General features: G+C 41.1%; 1 protein-coding gene across 1 annotated transcript in view; it reads right to left on the bottom strand.

Moving 5' to 3' along the window:
* Nucleotides 1-16,765, bottom strand: part of ap1ar (adaptor related protein complex 1 associated regulatory protein) — a 102,185-nt gene that overhangs the window by 50,637 nt on the left and 34,783 nt on the right. The window contains exon 2 of the mRNA XM_041184645.1: nt 4,040-4,088. Within this exon, the coding sequence (XP_041040579.1) occupies nt 4,040-4,088 (49 nt within the window). The remainder of the gene's footprint in view (nt 1-4,039; nt 4,089-16,765) is intronic.

Genomic DNA, 16,765 nt, shown 5'->3' with positions numbered 1-16,765 from the left:
GTTTATTGCACAAAACTGCACTGATTGATGAGGTTAGTTATTTGGCTCTTCCTGTACATAGTAAACAACCTTCATATGCCCTTCAAATGATAAAACAGCAACAATTTGAAGGGCAGCCATTTGCTAATAAGCTTGATAAGACACCTTTTGCACTAACTTGTAAAAATTCATACACAGCTGCTGGCAATGTAAAACTTTACCACAGGTACTCCACTATTTCCCTCTCTCTCTGCTGCCCCACCACCCACCTGCCCCCCAAAAAAGCAGCACACAGTAGGTGAGAGTCTTGCATGTTACATCTTATACAAGATGAATGAGCAACATCAGCAAAACATTTTATTAGTCAGTACAGGTCTTGAAGAAAGTTATGACAGTCAAAGCGTGCTTCAATGGTGAAACCCTCCATAAGAAATAGGAACAGAAGGTCACACAGGGCCTGCTCTGCCATTTAATACAATCATGACTGATTTTCTGTCTCAACTCCACTTTCCTGCCCACTCCCCATATCCCTCGATTCCTGAGGAGAACAAAAATCCCCCAATCTCAGCCTGAAATATACTCAACACTGGAATATCCACAAAGTTCTTGGGTAAGGAATTTCAAAGATTTACAACTCTCTAAGTGAACAAATTTCTCATCTCACTCTTAAATGATTGGCCCCTTATCCTGAGACTATGCACCATGTTCTGGATGCTCCAATAAGGGGGAAAAAATACATCTGGTCTGTTAAGCCTCTTTAGAATGTTGTACATTTCAATAAGATCACCTCTCATTCTCCTAAAATCCAGAGGCTACAGAGGTCCAATTTACTCAGCCTATCATAGCACAATACTCTCATCCCACAGACAACCCTCTTATCCCATGAACCAATCAAGTGAACTATCGCTGTGCTACCTCCAATGCAAGTATATTCTTCCTTAGATATGGAGGCCAAAGCTAGAGACACAGTACTCCAGGCATGGTTCTCACCAAAGCCTTGCACAAGTGCAGCAAGACTTTCTTACTCTTGTGTTGCAATATCCTTGCACCTTATTGAATGCTTTTTAGAAATCCAAGTATACTACATTTATTTGCTCCTCTTTATTTATTTGATGCTAAAGAGTAATGTGCTGCAAGAGTAGGTCAGATGCTAAGAATCCTGCAGTGAGTAACTCAAATCCTGACTCCCTAAAGCCTGTCCACCATTTACAAGGCAGAAGTCAGGAATGTGATGGAATATTCTCCACTTGCCTGGATGAGTGCAACTCCAACAACATTCAAGGAGCTTGACAACATCCAGGACAAAGCAACTTGCTTGATTGTTTGCAGATGGGGTGCCATTCACTCCCTCCACCACCAATGCACAGTGGCAGTAGTGTGTACCATCTACAAGATTCACTGCAGCAATCACTAAGCCTCCTTAGGCAGCACCTTCCAAACCTACGATCACCACCATCTAGAAGGATTGCACAGGAGACACTTGGCAACATCACCAACTGGAAGTTCCCCTCCAAGCCACTCATGATATTGCCGCTCCTTCACTATTGCTGGGTCAAAATCGTGGAACTCCCTCCCTAACGTCACTGTGGGTGTACCGACACCACATGGATTGCAGGGGTTCAAGAAAGCAGCTCACCCACCACCTGCTCAAGGACATTTAGGGATGGACAATAAATACTGGCCTAGTCAGCAATGCCCACACCCCATAAATGAATAAAAAACAATCTACCCTACTTGTTATCTCATCAAAAATCTCTTAACAAATTTGTTAAACACAATTACCCTTTCATAAAACCATATTGACCATATCTGATCATAGTATGATTCGCTAAGTGCTTTATTAGGTCTTCCTTAATAATGGATTCTAGCATTTTCCCGATGACTGATGTCAAGTTAACTGGCCTGTAGCTCTGTTTTCTCTCTCCCTTCTTTCCTGAATAATGGTGTTACATTTGTTAACTTGCAATCTGCAGGGGCTGTCCTAGAATCTAGAGTATTTTGGAAAATCATAGCCAGCACATCTCTGCAGTTACTTCTTTTAGAACCCCAGGGCATAGGCCATAAGCTCCTGAGGATGTGTGCCATGACAACAGATCATAACCCCAAATTACTTATGGACATATTGAACTTTTAAGATAGGCTTGTGTTTTTTTTTTAAAAAAGGACCTACAAACAAAAGCTGGCTGAGAAATAAAGTAACCACTTGCTGGAAAATTCCTATGTGGATTACACTTGACCAATTAGCCCAGAAAGAACAGAATGTCACTCCTAAAAAAGTGTCAAGGCCTACTTCAGTCAGATACACTTCAAAGGATGAGATGCAATGCAAAAACTGAACAGTAATCTCCTATGGTTGTGGAGATAATGGAGGCTGATTACTATCTCAGCAGAAACCATTTCCTGTGAGTTATATCCCAGACTGTGGACATGACGTGAGTTGAAAGAAAGAAGTTTCTAGGCGAAAGACATGTTTGTCTTTTCCATTTCAGGAATACACAACCAAAGGGGTTAAAAGACATCTACAACTCATGTTCTAGCTTTATTTTGCTAGTGCTTGCTGTGAAGGTCACAGCTGAAGATCATGAAATTGACATTCCTGCACTTGCAGACTGAAAAAAAAAGTTTCTCCCTGATTGCTGGAAGCAAATCACAAGTCAGCAAGGCCACAGTTGAAAAGGAAACAGGACAACTCTTTCAGCTAACCTGCAGAACCAAGAATTTCCAAATCAACTGTCAATGTCAGGGCTACCAGAATCACCCAACTTAACGGCTGCAACGTTTAACCATCTACTCCTCGTGGACAAGCCAAAGACTGATTCATACATCTTTTTTAACTTTTATTTTTGGACTCACACATAGATCAGAAATGAGAAGTATGTGTGCTATGTTTTCATTATTTTTTTCTCACATTTTAGTAACTAATAAACTCACTTTTTTCAACTCAAGAAAGTCTGGTTAAATTGGCTCCTTTTAAAACATAAATGCATTTGAACTGGGAAAAGGTATCCAAGAGGGAAGAGATCCTTTTAAAATTAACCTTGTTGCCACCAACCGTGGGTGTTGAATAAACAAGGGACACCTGTTCATCCCTCCTCTCCCAGGAGCATAACAATTTGGGGGACCTCGCCTGTGGACCGGTCATAACACGTGCCAGCTTTTAGTCCCTTAAGCCTCTCTTAACACTTTTTCTCTACTGATATTAATTACTTTAAGGTCTTCATTCTTATTAGTCCTTTGGTTTCCCTCTACTTCTGCTATGTAATTTGTGTTTTCTACTGTGAAGCAGACAAAATATTTGTTCATTGTCTCTACCATTTCCTCATTCCTCATGATAATTTCTCCTGTCTCTGCCTCTAAGGGATTAATGTTTACTTTAGTTTTCTTCCTTTTCACATACTTGTAAAAGCTCTTACAATCTACTTATATATTCCACGCTAGTTTATTCTCATATTCTATTTTTTCCCTTTTTATCAACTTTTTGGTTATCTTCCAGGCAACAAGAGATCTCCTGACTGACTCCAACAGTTTTTAAAATGATAACTAGAAAAATTGACGATAGAGTGCAATGTATTATTACGTAAAAGTAGCTTCAAGACCTGTGTAATCTGAAGCAAGATTGTGCAAAACACAGAAGTCTCTATTAATCATTCACTAACAGCTGTTGAAATATTTTGGTTTTTTGGGGTGGAGGAAAATAAAAATCACAAAATTATGCCAATATACTTCAAGGGTTTGCAATCAGCAGTTAGGTTCACAAGAACTAGATTGATTCTGAGATTATTCCTCCAAGGCTTACTTAAACTTGCAGCAGAGTACACTGGAAGTTGCAGACAAGTGCTTCACCTGGACACTTTTTAATCAATTTGACATGCATAAATGCTAATTACTAAAAATAGCAACATTAGATGATAACATTGGCCATGTTCAAGTGCAAAATCCATTGTTCACCATTGTTTAACAATAATTGCTCATTCAGCCATCTTTGTCACTGCATAGTATTAGTCAAGAAAGTCAATGGTGTGCAAGACAGATGATGTGTAATAAACGGTATACCACATACCTCTATAGTGAAATGTTCCCCAATAGAACTTGTTTTAAAATACTTTGATCTAGAAGAAACAAAAAAAAGAGGCTTTAAGTTCTGTTTCATAGTTATGTCACTGGGACCTAATGGCAGCCATACAACAATGAACATTGCGCCTGGCACAGTATAAAAACTTGATGAATAATAGTCTAGATGATAGTACTTGATAGTCATAGTGAAATTCAGCAGAATGCATATTATACATTTTTGGTTATTTCTTTTGGGTGATGAATTAAATGTTTCCTCCAACAATTTTCTTAGTAAATCAACTGTTTATTATACATTACCAACACAATTTCACTCGTTGTTAATGTCAACGTTAGGGTCGTTTATTAAAACATTAAAGAATAAAACCAAATCACACTTAAGACAATAACCTGCTTTTTTGCTGTATCTTAAATCTTTCTTCACCACAAATTGCTGCCAACATGACTACAATCACTAACACAGGGAACACATCCATAATCATCAACATTTTAACTTATACACATAGTCATGTTCTCAACAACATCTTGCAATTTCAGAGTCAAGAATTTCAATCCTTTTCAACATTGGGACTAAACTATCCACACAATATGGTGTAGAGACCAAAAATTGGAAATACTGTTAATATAAAATAAAATGCAGAACCACCAGCTATCAGAAAAACTGCTTTCATCATATGCCAATGCAAAATACAGAAAGCACAATTTGAAGGGCAAGAAAGAAGTGTCTCAAAGGTATAGCAAGGTTATTGAAGAAAGCTTAAGATCAGATTCACATATTCCACAACTGGAGTTAGCACTAGAAATAAAGGACTGTGCATACGCTAAATAGGTTACCAGAATTACTAGATAAACAAAATCCATTTCCACTTCCTTTGAGGCAATCTGTTTACACCACATTATACAGCAATATACTAACAATGCTTTAAATTAACATATTACCAAGTTCAGAACTCTCATTGTAGAGTATGAAGGAATCTGCACAGTAACTCAAGCAAACCAATGCTCAAATGTAGCTGAGATCCTAGAAGCTCTACAACCGAGCTCCCTTTTTCTGTGTGCATGCTCAGTTGTGTTTTGTACCTGCAATATCACATCAGCATGGCACAGCCTTTGGAGTTAACAACAATCTTACATCACATATCCTTCCTTTGCAGGAGTCCTTATTTTTAAAACTGTCATTGTACATATTTTTATGTATAGTAGTTTTAGCTAGGCTGTTCAAAAATCATAATTTGGCCAGATAGGCTTGTTCATGTGGTGCTTTTAGCTGATTGATGAATTCTGCCCAGTAAATACAGTGCTAATATATTCACACAAAACAAATCTGTTAAATTGTGTATTTATTTCTATAAAAATAAACCACATACATTCATCATTCAAGAGTCACTTAATGAGAACGATGATTGATGCCTGGACAATTAAAGCTTCTGATTTAAGGCAACAGTCTGTCACTGCATTATGGGAAAACAATGTGTTGTCTACCACTTGAGCTACAAATAACTGAATTTTGGATATCAATGAAAAGGCTTCTTAGAATGCGGGAATTTTTGCATGTATAGGATCGGGTGCATGCCCATTACCCACATCACATGTTGTAGCACTTGAACAAATGAAAGGATTTCTGAAATCTTGCTCCTAGGACTTGGTCAGGGATCCTCAATAGGAATATCATTGTTAAAGGAGAAATGAACTGATCTGGGATCAACGTTCTAGCGAAAAGGGTAAATAGAGTGGTCAACAGGACTTAAAACTAGAAAGTGGGGTGTGGGGGGCCGGGGGGGGGGGGGGGGGGGGGGGGGGGGGGGGGGGGGGCGAGGGAAGGGTAGAACTCCAAGAAGTATGACTAATGGGAAACAAAGCAGCAGGTTAGCGTGTGGGGGGGTGGATTCAACTTCATGGAAAATTATGAAAAAACTGAAAAGAAAGGAGAGCTCAGGAGAGGCTATTAAAGTCCCCAGAACATAAAATAGGACAGAATTTTTGGAAAGGGCTAGGAATCTAACTTCATGCACACCAGATAAAGGGACGACAATGAGAAAGGGGATGGGAAATACAGGACTGAAGGTGTATCTGAATACATTACAGTATACGAAATAAGGTAAATGAGCTTGTGGCAGGTATGATGTGGTGGGCATCACAGAGACATGGCTACAAGGGGATCAGGACTGGGAGCTAAATATCCAAGGATTTACATCCTATCAAAAAGATAGGCAGGTTGGCAGAGGGGGTGGGGTTGCTTTGTTAGTAAGAAATGAAATTAAATCGATAGCAAGAAATGATGTGGGGTGAGATGATGTAGAATCTGTGTGGGTAGAGTTGAGGAACCGCAAAGGTGAAAAAAAACATAATGGGAGTTATGTACAGGCCTCTGAACAGTAGTCAGGATGTGGGGCACAAGATACGCCAGGAGATAGAAAAGGCGTGTAAGAAAGGCAAGGTTACAGTGATCATAGGGGATTTCAATATGCAGGTAGACTGGGAAAATCAGGTTGGTAGTGGATCCCAAGAAAAGGAATTTGTGGAATGTATACGAGATGGCTTTTTGGAGCAGTTTATGGTGGAGCCCACTAGGGAACAGGCAATTCTAGATTTAGTGATGTGTAATGAGGCAAATTTGATAAGGGAGCTAAGGTGAATGAACCCTTAGGAGGAAGTGACCATAATATGATAGAATTTACCCTGCAATTTGAGAGGAAAAAGCTGGAATCAGATGTAACGGTACTACAGTTGAATAAAGGCAACTACAGAGGCATAAGGGAGGAGCTGGCCAGAATTGACTGGGAGATGAGTCTAGCAGGAAAGACAGTGGGACAGTAATGGCAGGAGTTTCTGGGAGTAATTTGGGAGACACAGCAAAAATTCATCCCTAGGAAGAAGAAGCATGCTAAAGGGAGGACGAGGCAGCCATGGCTGACAAGGGAAGTCAGGGACAGCATAAAAGCTAAAGAGAAAGCATACAATGCGGCGAAGAGCAGTGGGAAACCAGGGGATTGGGAAGCCTACAAAGACCAACAGAGGACAACTAAAAAAGAAATAAGGAGGGAGAAGATTAAATATGAGGGTAAACTAGCCAGTAATATAAAAGAAGATCGCAAGAGTTTTTTTTAGATATATAAAGGGTAAGAGAGAGGCAAAAGTGGACATTGGGCCGCTGGAAAATGACGATGGAGAAGTAGTCGTGGGGAACAAAGAAATGGCGGAGGAAGTGAATAGGTACTTTGCGTCAGTCTTCACTGTGGAAGACACGAGTAACATCCTCAAAGTTCAAGAGAGTCGGGGGGCAGAGGTGAGTATGGTGGCCATTACCAAGGAGAAGGTGCTCGGAAAACTGAAAGGTCTGAAGGTGGATAAATCACCTGGGCCAGATGGATTACACCCCAGAGTTCTGAAGGAGATAGCTGAAGAGATAGTGGAGGTGTAAGTGGTGATCTTTCAGGAATCACTGGAGTCAGGGAGGGCCCCGGAGGACTGGAAAATGACTAATGTAACCACCCTGTTTAAGAAGGGAGTGAGGCAAAAGACAGGAAATTACAGGCCGATTAGTCTGACCTCGGTCCTTGGTAAGATTTTAGAATCCATTATTAAGGATGAGATTTCAGAATACTTGGAAGTGCATGGTAAAATTGGGCAAAGTCAGCATGGTTTTATCAAGGGGAGGTGATGCCTGACAAAATCTGTTAGAATTCTTTGAGGAGGTAACAAGTAGGTTAGACAAAGGAGAGCCAATTGATGTTATCTACTTGGACTTCAAGAAGGCCTTTGACAAGGTGCCGCACAGGAGGCTGCTCAGTAAGATAAGAGCCCATGGTGTTAGAGGCAAGATACTAGCATGGATAGAAGATTGGCTGTCTGGCAGGAGGCAGAGTGTGAGGATAAGGGGATCCTTCTCAGGATGGCGACCGGTGACTAGTGGAGTTCCACAGGGGTCAGTGTTGGGACCACAACTTTTAACTTTATACATTAATGATCTAGATGAAGGAACTGAGAGCATCCTGGCTAAGTTTGCAGATGATATGAAGATAGGTGGAGGGACAGGTAGTATTGAGGAGGCAGCAAGGCTGCAGAAGGATTTGGACAGGTTAGGAGAATGGGCAAAGAAGTGGCTGATGGAATACAATGTGGGGAAGTGTGAGGTCACGCACTTTGGTAGGAAGAATAGAGGCATAGACTATTTTCTAAATGGGGAGAGAATTCAGAAATCTGGAGTGCAAAGGGACTTGGGAGTCTTAGTCCAGGATTCTCTTAAGGTTAACTTAAAGGTTGAGTTGGTAGTTAGGAAGGCAAATGCAATGTTGGCATTTATTTCGAAAGGACTAGAATATAAAAGCAGGGATGTGCTGCTGAGGCTTTATAAGGCTCTGGTCAGACCACATTTAGAATATTGTGAGCCCCGTATCTCAGAAAGGATGTGCTAGCCCTGGAGAGTGTTCAGAGGAGGTTCACGAGAACGATCCCAGGAATGAAAGGCTTAACACATGAGGAATGTTTGAGGACTCTGGGTCTGCGCTCGATGGAGTTTAGAAGGATGAGGGGGGATCTGATTGAAACTTACAGAATACTGAAAGGCCTGGATAGAGTATACGTGGGGAAGACATTTCCATTAGCAGGAGAGACTAGGACCTGAGGGCACAGCCTCAGAGTAAAGTGAAGACCTTTTGGAACAGAGATGAGGAGAAACTTCTTTAGCCAGAGAGTGGTGAATCTATGGAATTCGTTGCCACAGAGGGCTGTGGAGGCCAGGTCATTGAGTGTATCTAAGCCTGAGGTAGATAGGTTCTTGATTGGTAAGGGGATCAAAGGTTACGGGGAGAAGATGGGCGAATGGGGTTGAGAAACTTATCAGCCATGGTTGAATGGCAGAGCAGACTCAACGGGCCAAATGGCCTAATTTCTGCTCCTATATCTTATGGTCTTATATCCTTCTGCTAAGGTTGGGCAGGGCTACGGAAGACAACAGGGGAGAGAAGTCAGGGATGGCAGGCAGCACCCCAGTTCCTCCAACAAGGACAGGGAAGCTGTGGTTGGTGAAGTACTTGATGACAATGGAGAGCTTAACCTGACATTCAGTATCGCAGGGGCAATCAAGTGGCAGATGTCCAGCATTTCAATTTGGTCGATGATTTCAATAGCGGTGATGAGAATTGCAAAGTGGATGCAGACCTGTAATCAAGCTTGGTGACAGAACACAGCAAACACTCGTGGTCATGAGTTTTGGGTGTCTTGATTTTGCCGTGGTTGAAGAATACAAGTGATGCTGGATGGGAAGAACACTAGCTTGACATTGAAAAAAGTGATCAGTAGAGTGAGAGGGGGCATTGTCCACGAACAAAATTACCTTGGATTTTTGCCAGTGTGTCTGATTGAAGTCCTCCATCCAGGGAGTGAAGATTGCATTGATCATCTAGGGCTTCTTACTCTCCCCCCAAGTGACTGGGTAGTTAGGTGGTGATGCTCATATCAGACAAGGTGCAGGAAAACATGTCAGTCTCCTTCAAGTTATAGATGACTGTTGCTTCATATAACTTGCAGAAGGATGCTGCGTCCAGTGGCTGATAACATTGGAGTCGACATTAGAACTCTTATCCGAGATGATTTGGATGGAGATGGAGTGACAGTTGCAGAATGACTCCAGCCACCCATTAGAGACTTTGAGCATTGTGATATTAAGGGAGTGGGCACACTGGAGAGGTTTTTGCTGAAGGAGTGAACCAGAGATGGGGATGGATTTTGACTGAGTACACTAAAACCACTCCCTCACTGTTGAATTCACCATGGACAGGTCATATCTGTAACTTGGCCACTTAGGCAGTAGAGCAGTGGGAGTCATGTGCATCAAGTTTACACTGCAGGATGCTGGAAACCTGTGTTTTACCAGGAGAAAGCTTCTGCCAACTTATGGTGACAAGTTTGGTTGTCACACTCATGCTGATTGATGGGCTTGAATTCTTGGCTCAGTGAAACTCAATTCCAGCTATTTTCTCAAATATTCCCAAGTAAAAGTTTTCCCAACAAAATTGAAGAACCAGCTGAGATTATGGTCAGCTGCTAACCACTGCAAGAATACCAGGAATTAAAGTTTTGAAACAATAAAACAGACAGGCCTGTAACTATACAGTAGACCCTGTTCCTAACAACAATCTCAGATCATAGGCAACCATTCTGCATGCATATTTTCTAGGTCTACGTGCATTTGGTAGCCAGTGTTATTATGAAGGCTACAACAGAGATTGGCTAGGACATTTGCAGCGGGTAAATTCAAAACCCGAAAGCAGCAGGAACAAACAGGAGTTCGATAACATCATGATCTTCAGAGTTAGATATAGTAGGTACTTTGAACATTTTGAAATGTGATGTTTAAGTGTCAGGTGAGGGAAGGAGGAGGGAGGTGATTTAAGCTTTAAATGGACTTGGCATACTGAAGGCTGCTTGTAGCTCAGCTGGAGAGAGCCCATAGTTTGCAGCTATTACATGTTTATTGGAATTGTCAGTTTCCTTTTGTTTGGCCTGATTTTTGGAGGATTATACAGGTTTTGCTATAACTAGTTAACTTTAGAGTAACTTAAATGGAGGCAGACAAATGGATGATTGTAGCTCTAAACATTGTGCTACCGATATCAATTTGAGATGTCTTGGGGCTTAGTAGGTAGTGCCCCTGCCTCTGAGCCAGAAGCTCCAGGTTCAGGTCCTGCACCAGCACTTGTTGGCTGTGGAAGAAGCGTTCATGATGCAGTTCAAACAGGTTAAGAATCAGCCTGCTAATCCTTCCAAAACTTCCCCACTATTCCCCCTAATGGGAAAAACTGTGAAGATACAAAACAAACTAATTTAAGGAAAATTGTCTCTATGAGGTTTACCAGTTTACTATTTTCCAAATGAATTGAACATGTTCATGTGAAAAACTAATGTTTGTGATTTCATTTTAATAATTATGGTCACAAATTCCTTACTCTAGTTACTTAATTGCTGCCAGCACAAAAACTTTGTTAGACTTTGAGATGTTATTATGGGATTTTTGCTACAATTAGCAGGTTGCAAGGTTTTTAAAGTTTAAAGGGGCTTCTTCAGGCCAGACGAAAAAAGTCAGGCTGCTCCTGAATGCTATCCAGTAGCCCCTATTGGAATGTACATGTGTAGATGTTATTGGAGAACTTGGATAGGCTCAACTGTGATAGCCTCCAAACCAAAATAAGAGAACAAACTTGAATTTATATGACAAGTTTCATGTGATCACGATGTTCTATAAGTCATCACCATCTATGACTTTAAAACTATATTTAGACAAATAGACTGCCAAGTCCTCACCAGGATCACGTTATGAAAAGTAGGCACTAGAGGGCACCCAGTGTAACTAAATTAAGAACGATTGCTACAATCAGGTGAGGAGGGATAGAATGGGTGTCCTGTTTTCCCACTTCTTGTTTGACTGCAACAAATTTTTGAAAGGATATGTTTGCCAATTCAGTGAATGGTGATCTGTTTATGTGCTGTGACTGTAAAACAAATACACACACACACACACACACACACATTTACTTGCAAGTTTTTTTTAAAAAAAGAATAGTATTTATTACACTTAATCAAAGAGGGGGGAAGGGAGGCAGAGAGCAAGGCGCACGCAGAGAGCAAGCAAGGGTCCTGCCTCTTCAGTGTCTTTTCTGCTTTTGTGTGGCCTGGAGAAAAGCAGTTCCTTAAACACAAAAGATGGTTGTTTGGCTTGTCACATGACCATCTCTCTTCAACTAACAAGTTACCCAAACATGGTTATGGCTAGTGGATTCCAGGTCCATGTTTTCCAAGATTAGATTATGGTTGGATAAATTTCACAGCCAGAGTTCATTTTCTGAGATTATATCCAATGCCTTCCTTAGAGAGAGATGTCAAGTTGCCCTATAAAAAAAGTATTTCCTGACGTTCTAGAGTAGCTTTCTGAGCAATTGTTATTGGACAAGCAGCGCTGAGAAAACAAGTTATTTCTAAGTACTGGTTGAAAATCATTTGTGGGGTGTGGGTATCACTGGCAAGGCCAGTATTTATTGCCCATCCCTAATTGTTCTTGAGAAGACGGTGACGAGCCACCTTCTTGAGCCACTGCAGTATGTGATGGAAGTACCCCAAGAACGCCGTCAGAGAGTTCCAGGATTTTGACCTAGTGATGATGAAGGAACAGTAGTCTTTTTCCAGGTCAGAATGCTATGTGACTTGGAGGTGGGTGGTGTTCCCACCTATCTGTTGCTCTTGTCCTTCAAAGTGGTAGAGGTCATAGGTTTAGGAGATGCTGTTGAAAAAGCCTTGGCAAATTGCTGTACCGTACCTTCAGGACTGTACATTGCAGCCACGTTACACTGATAGTGGAAGGAGTGAGGGTTTAAGGTGGTCAATGGAGTGCTGGTCAAGCAGGATCCTTTATCCTGGATAATGTTGAGCTTCCTGAGTGTTGTTAGAGCTGCATTCATTCAGTCAAGTGGAAAGTATTCTATCACACTTCTGACTTATGCCTTTTAGATGGTGGACAGGAGAGTCTGGGGAGTTGGGTGGTGAGGCACTCTGCAGGATATGCATAATCTGACATGTTCTCATAGCCAAAGTAGTTATGTGACTGGTCCAATTAAGTTTCTGGTCAATGTTGATTCTGCATGATGTTAATTGTGGGGAAATTGATGGTGGTAATACTATTGAGTGTGGTGGGTGAGAGTTAGGCCCTCTCTTGTTGGAGATGTTCATTTACTGTCACTTGCAGTGCAAATGTTACTTGTCAAGAGTCCCAGTCTGGATGACATCCTGATCTTACAGCACATGGTCACAGACTGCTTCAGTATCTGAAAAGTCACAAGTGGAATTAAACACTATACAATCATCAGTGAATATCCCCACCTCTCACATTATGATGGCAGGAGGTGCAGGCTGGGAAAAGGTCACTGATGAAACAGCTGAAATGGTTGGGTTAGAATACTACTCAGAGGAACTCCTACAGAGATGTCCTGGGGCTGAGATTATTGGCCTCCATTTGCCAGTTCTGGCTAAAGATGTTCTGAAATTCTTATTATGTCAGTAGAAAAACGATGATTTAATAAAATTCTAGCAAATATTTCAGTTGTATTTTTATGCATATGATTGGAGCCTTGATCTCCCAGTTGGCTTGCAGCCCTGCACTCTTTTGGCAGGTTCAAGCTTTGAATTTGAATGTTTCACTCATAGGTAACATCATACAGAAGGGGAGAATTACATTTACAAACAGCCCATGGATGGAACTTAAATTCCCCCTTTCATGCAATAATGCTTGTACTTTGTCTTGAATAATAAAAAAATAGAAGACAATGCACTCATCTGAATTTTGTAGTTTTGCATTCTCTCTTTTAAAAAGACGCAAAGGCAGTACCCTTAGATCTGAGTGCTGATGCCCATTATTATTTATCAACATTTTGGTGGCAGCCCTGCATATACTTCAGTTTCAGATTCTATATTGCTCATAGCAATATTACAGTACAAAACCAACTCAACAAAGTTCCCAAGTGGCACTTATTAATGCTAGCATTAAGCACGACGCTGATCAGAAAACAAATTAGTTTCTCCTAATATTAAAATTTGGACAGCACGACATTTTGAAGTAAACATACATACAACGATAATATCATATTCAGACAATAACATGGAAATCAGCTCTACAATTGGTGCACCAGAAGTATTGATCAGAGATTAGTATGTGCTGTATACCTGATTTCATAGACTCAAATATAAAACATACAGAATCAGTTCAGCGGGATTCTTTTCTACAGCTTTGAATTACTATGCAGAGCATAAGAAAAACACCTGTAAATTCATGTACTACGTTTCACCATAGTAATTTTACTTCGTAATACTTCAGAAACCCAAAAAATCCCAAGTTGTTCATATGAAAAAAAGTTGAAATGCATTTTAAAAATTGAAAAATTACTTTGAACCTGAAAGGTTTATCAAAAGAGTGGCATACTCACCTTCATAGCTCTTATCAGGGGTTGTCACAAGGCTTGAGGTTTGCAATCTAACAGACCCCACAAAATCAGTTCACCCTGTACTCTTGCACAAATTTAAACCAAGGCTATTTAATTACATATGGGCTGAGCAGGAAAAGGTTTATCTTTTCAACAACTGCAGGCAGGGGTTTAGCATGCTTGCAGTGTTGACCTCCTTCTACTTGTGCATCAGTAAGTAGTTGTATTATTTCCTCCTGGTCACTTGGAGGGAGTATCTTGCTGGCAGAGTTGTCTTTCTTTCATTCAATAGCTCTGCAGGCGATTTCATGTCAGCCTGGAGAGATGTAGATAGAATGACAATCATATAAGGTTTGGATCTTAGTCTCTGGGCATTTTGAGAGTTCTCTTGAATTGGGTTCAGAAGTCCCTTGCTTAGCAAACAGAACAGGTACTGCTGACATTTATAAATGGGCAAAACAAAAACAAAAATACCTGGAAAAAGTCAGCCAGTCTGGCAGCATCTGCGGAGAGGAACACAGTTAACGTTGAGTCCGAATGACCCTTCAACAGAACTAAGCAAAAATAGAAGAGAGGTGAATTATAACCTGGTTTAAGGGGGGGGGGGGGGGGGGGAACAAGTAGAGCCAGTGATAGGTGGAGATAAGCAAAAGATGTCACAGACAAAAAGAACAAAGAGGTGTTGAAGGTGGTGATATTATCTAAGGAATGTGCTAATTAAGGGTAGAAAGCAGGACAAGCAAGGTACAGATAGCCCTAGTGGGGGTGGGGTGGGGTGAAGGAATCAAAAAAGGCTGAAAGGTAGAGATAAAACAATGGATGGAAATACATTTCAAAATAATGGAAATAGGTGGGAAAAGAAATATATATATAAATTATTGGAAAAGAAAGAGGGAAATCAGAAAGGGGGTGGGGTTGGAGGAGAGAGTTCATGATCTAAAATTGTTGAACTCAATATTCAGTCCGGAAGGCTGTAAAATGCCTAGTCGGAAGATGAGGTGTTGTTCTTCCAGTTTGCGTTAAGCTTCACTGGAACAATGCAGCAGGCCAAGGACAGACATGTGGGCATGAGAGCAGGGTGGGCATGAAGGTGCAACACCTGCCCTTTCACTTCCCCTCTCCTCACCGTCCAAGGGCCCAAACACTCCTTTCAAGTGAAGCAGCATTTCACTTGCACTTCCCTCAATTTAGTCTACTGCATTCATTGCTCCCAATGCGGTTTCGTCTACATTGGAGAGACCAAATGCAGACTGGGTAACCATTTTACAGAACACCTTCGGTCTGTCTGCAAGCATTACCCAGCCTCCCTGTTACTTGCCATTTCAACACTCCACTCTGCTCTCATGCCCACATGTCCGTCCTTGGCCTGCTGCATTATTCCAGTGAAGCTCAACGCAAACTGGAGGAATAGCACCTCATCTGCCAACTAGGCACTTTACAGCCTTCCAGACTGAATATTGAGTTCAACAATTTTAGATCATGAACTCTCTCCTCCATCCCCACCTTTTTTTCCCAATAATTTATATAGATTTTTCTTTTCCCACCTATTGCCATTATTTTTAAATGTATTTCCATCCACTGTTTTATCTCTACCTTTTAGCATTTTTTGATTTCTTCACCCCACCCCCAATAGAGCTATCTGTACCTTGCTTGTCTTGCTTTCTACTCTTAATTAGCACATTCCTTAGATAATATCACCACCTTCAACACCTCTTTGTCCTTTTGTCTGTGACATCTTTTGCTTATCTCCACCTATCACTGGCTCTACTTGTCCCCTCCCCCCCCCCGCCTTAAACCAGCTTATATTTCACCTCTCTTCCACTTTTACTCAGTTCTGTTTAAGGGTCATTCGGACTCGAAACGTTAACTGTGCTCCTCTCCGCAAATGCTGCCAGACTTACTGAGTTTTTCCAGGTATTTCTGTTTTTGTTTTGGATTTCCAGCATCCGCAGTTTTTTGCCTTTATAAATGGGCCACTGTCTAAAAATAACGGATTGCTCATTTAAGACAGAGACGAGAAAAAGTTTTTTCTCTCAGAGGGCCAAGACACCTTGGAATTCTCTTCCTCAAAAGGTGGTTGAGGCAGAGTCTTTGAATATCTAAGGCTGAATTAGGTAGAATCTTGATGAGCAAAGGAGTGAAAGGTTATCAGGGGTAGGCAGGAATATGAAGTTGAGGTTAAAATTAGATAAGCTGTGATCTCATTGAATGGTAAAGCAGGCTTGTGGCCTACTCCTCCTAATTCATATATTTGTATGATTGTTGTACCTCTCAAATCTTTCACTTCTCTAAAGAGAACTTGGGAGTAGTAGGCTGTTACTATGAGATATCATTCTTTATTGTGTGTGAATAAATCGGCTCCCACAGTGTGCCATGGTCTGGATGGTACATCAGTAGCTATCATCTCCTCTGAATGCTGTGTACTGCTATATTTGAAAGGATGATGTCTACACGCAATGTATGCCAATGTCTTTGTAGATATCTATCCAGTACGCAGCTAACCTGGCTCTGAGCTTCTAGTTCTCCATTCGCATGTGGGCTTCATGAATCTTCTGGAGAAATACTCCTTGCATTATTTTTGATATAATTATTCCGGATCGGGCTAGCAGAATGTTATGTTCTAGTGAGATGTCACCTCTCATAGTCCATCCAATTCTACCATATTATGAACTGTGTTTGCTGTGTCTTCTCAGGCCATCCCTGGATCACTTGCTGAGAAAGCATCTGTAACTCATCTTTGCTGGTCT

Source organism: Carcharodon carcharias, chromosome 1 (assembly GCF_017639515.1).
Source record: "Carcharodon carcharias isolate sCarCar2 chromosome 1, sCarCar2.pri, whole genome shotgun sequence".
In the NCBI taxonomy this organism is placed as follows: domain Eukaryota; kingdom Metazoa; phylum Chordata; class Chondrichthyes; order Lamniformes; family Lamnidae; genus Carcharodon; species Carcharodon carcharias.
This window is presented reverse-complemented; position numbering and strand designations above follow the sequence as displayed.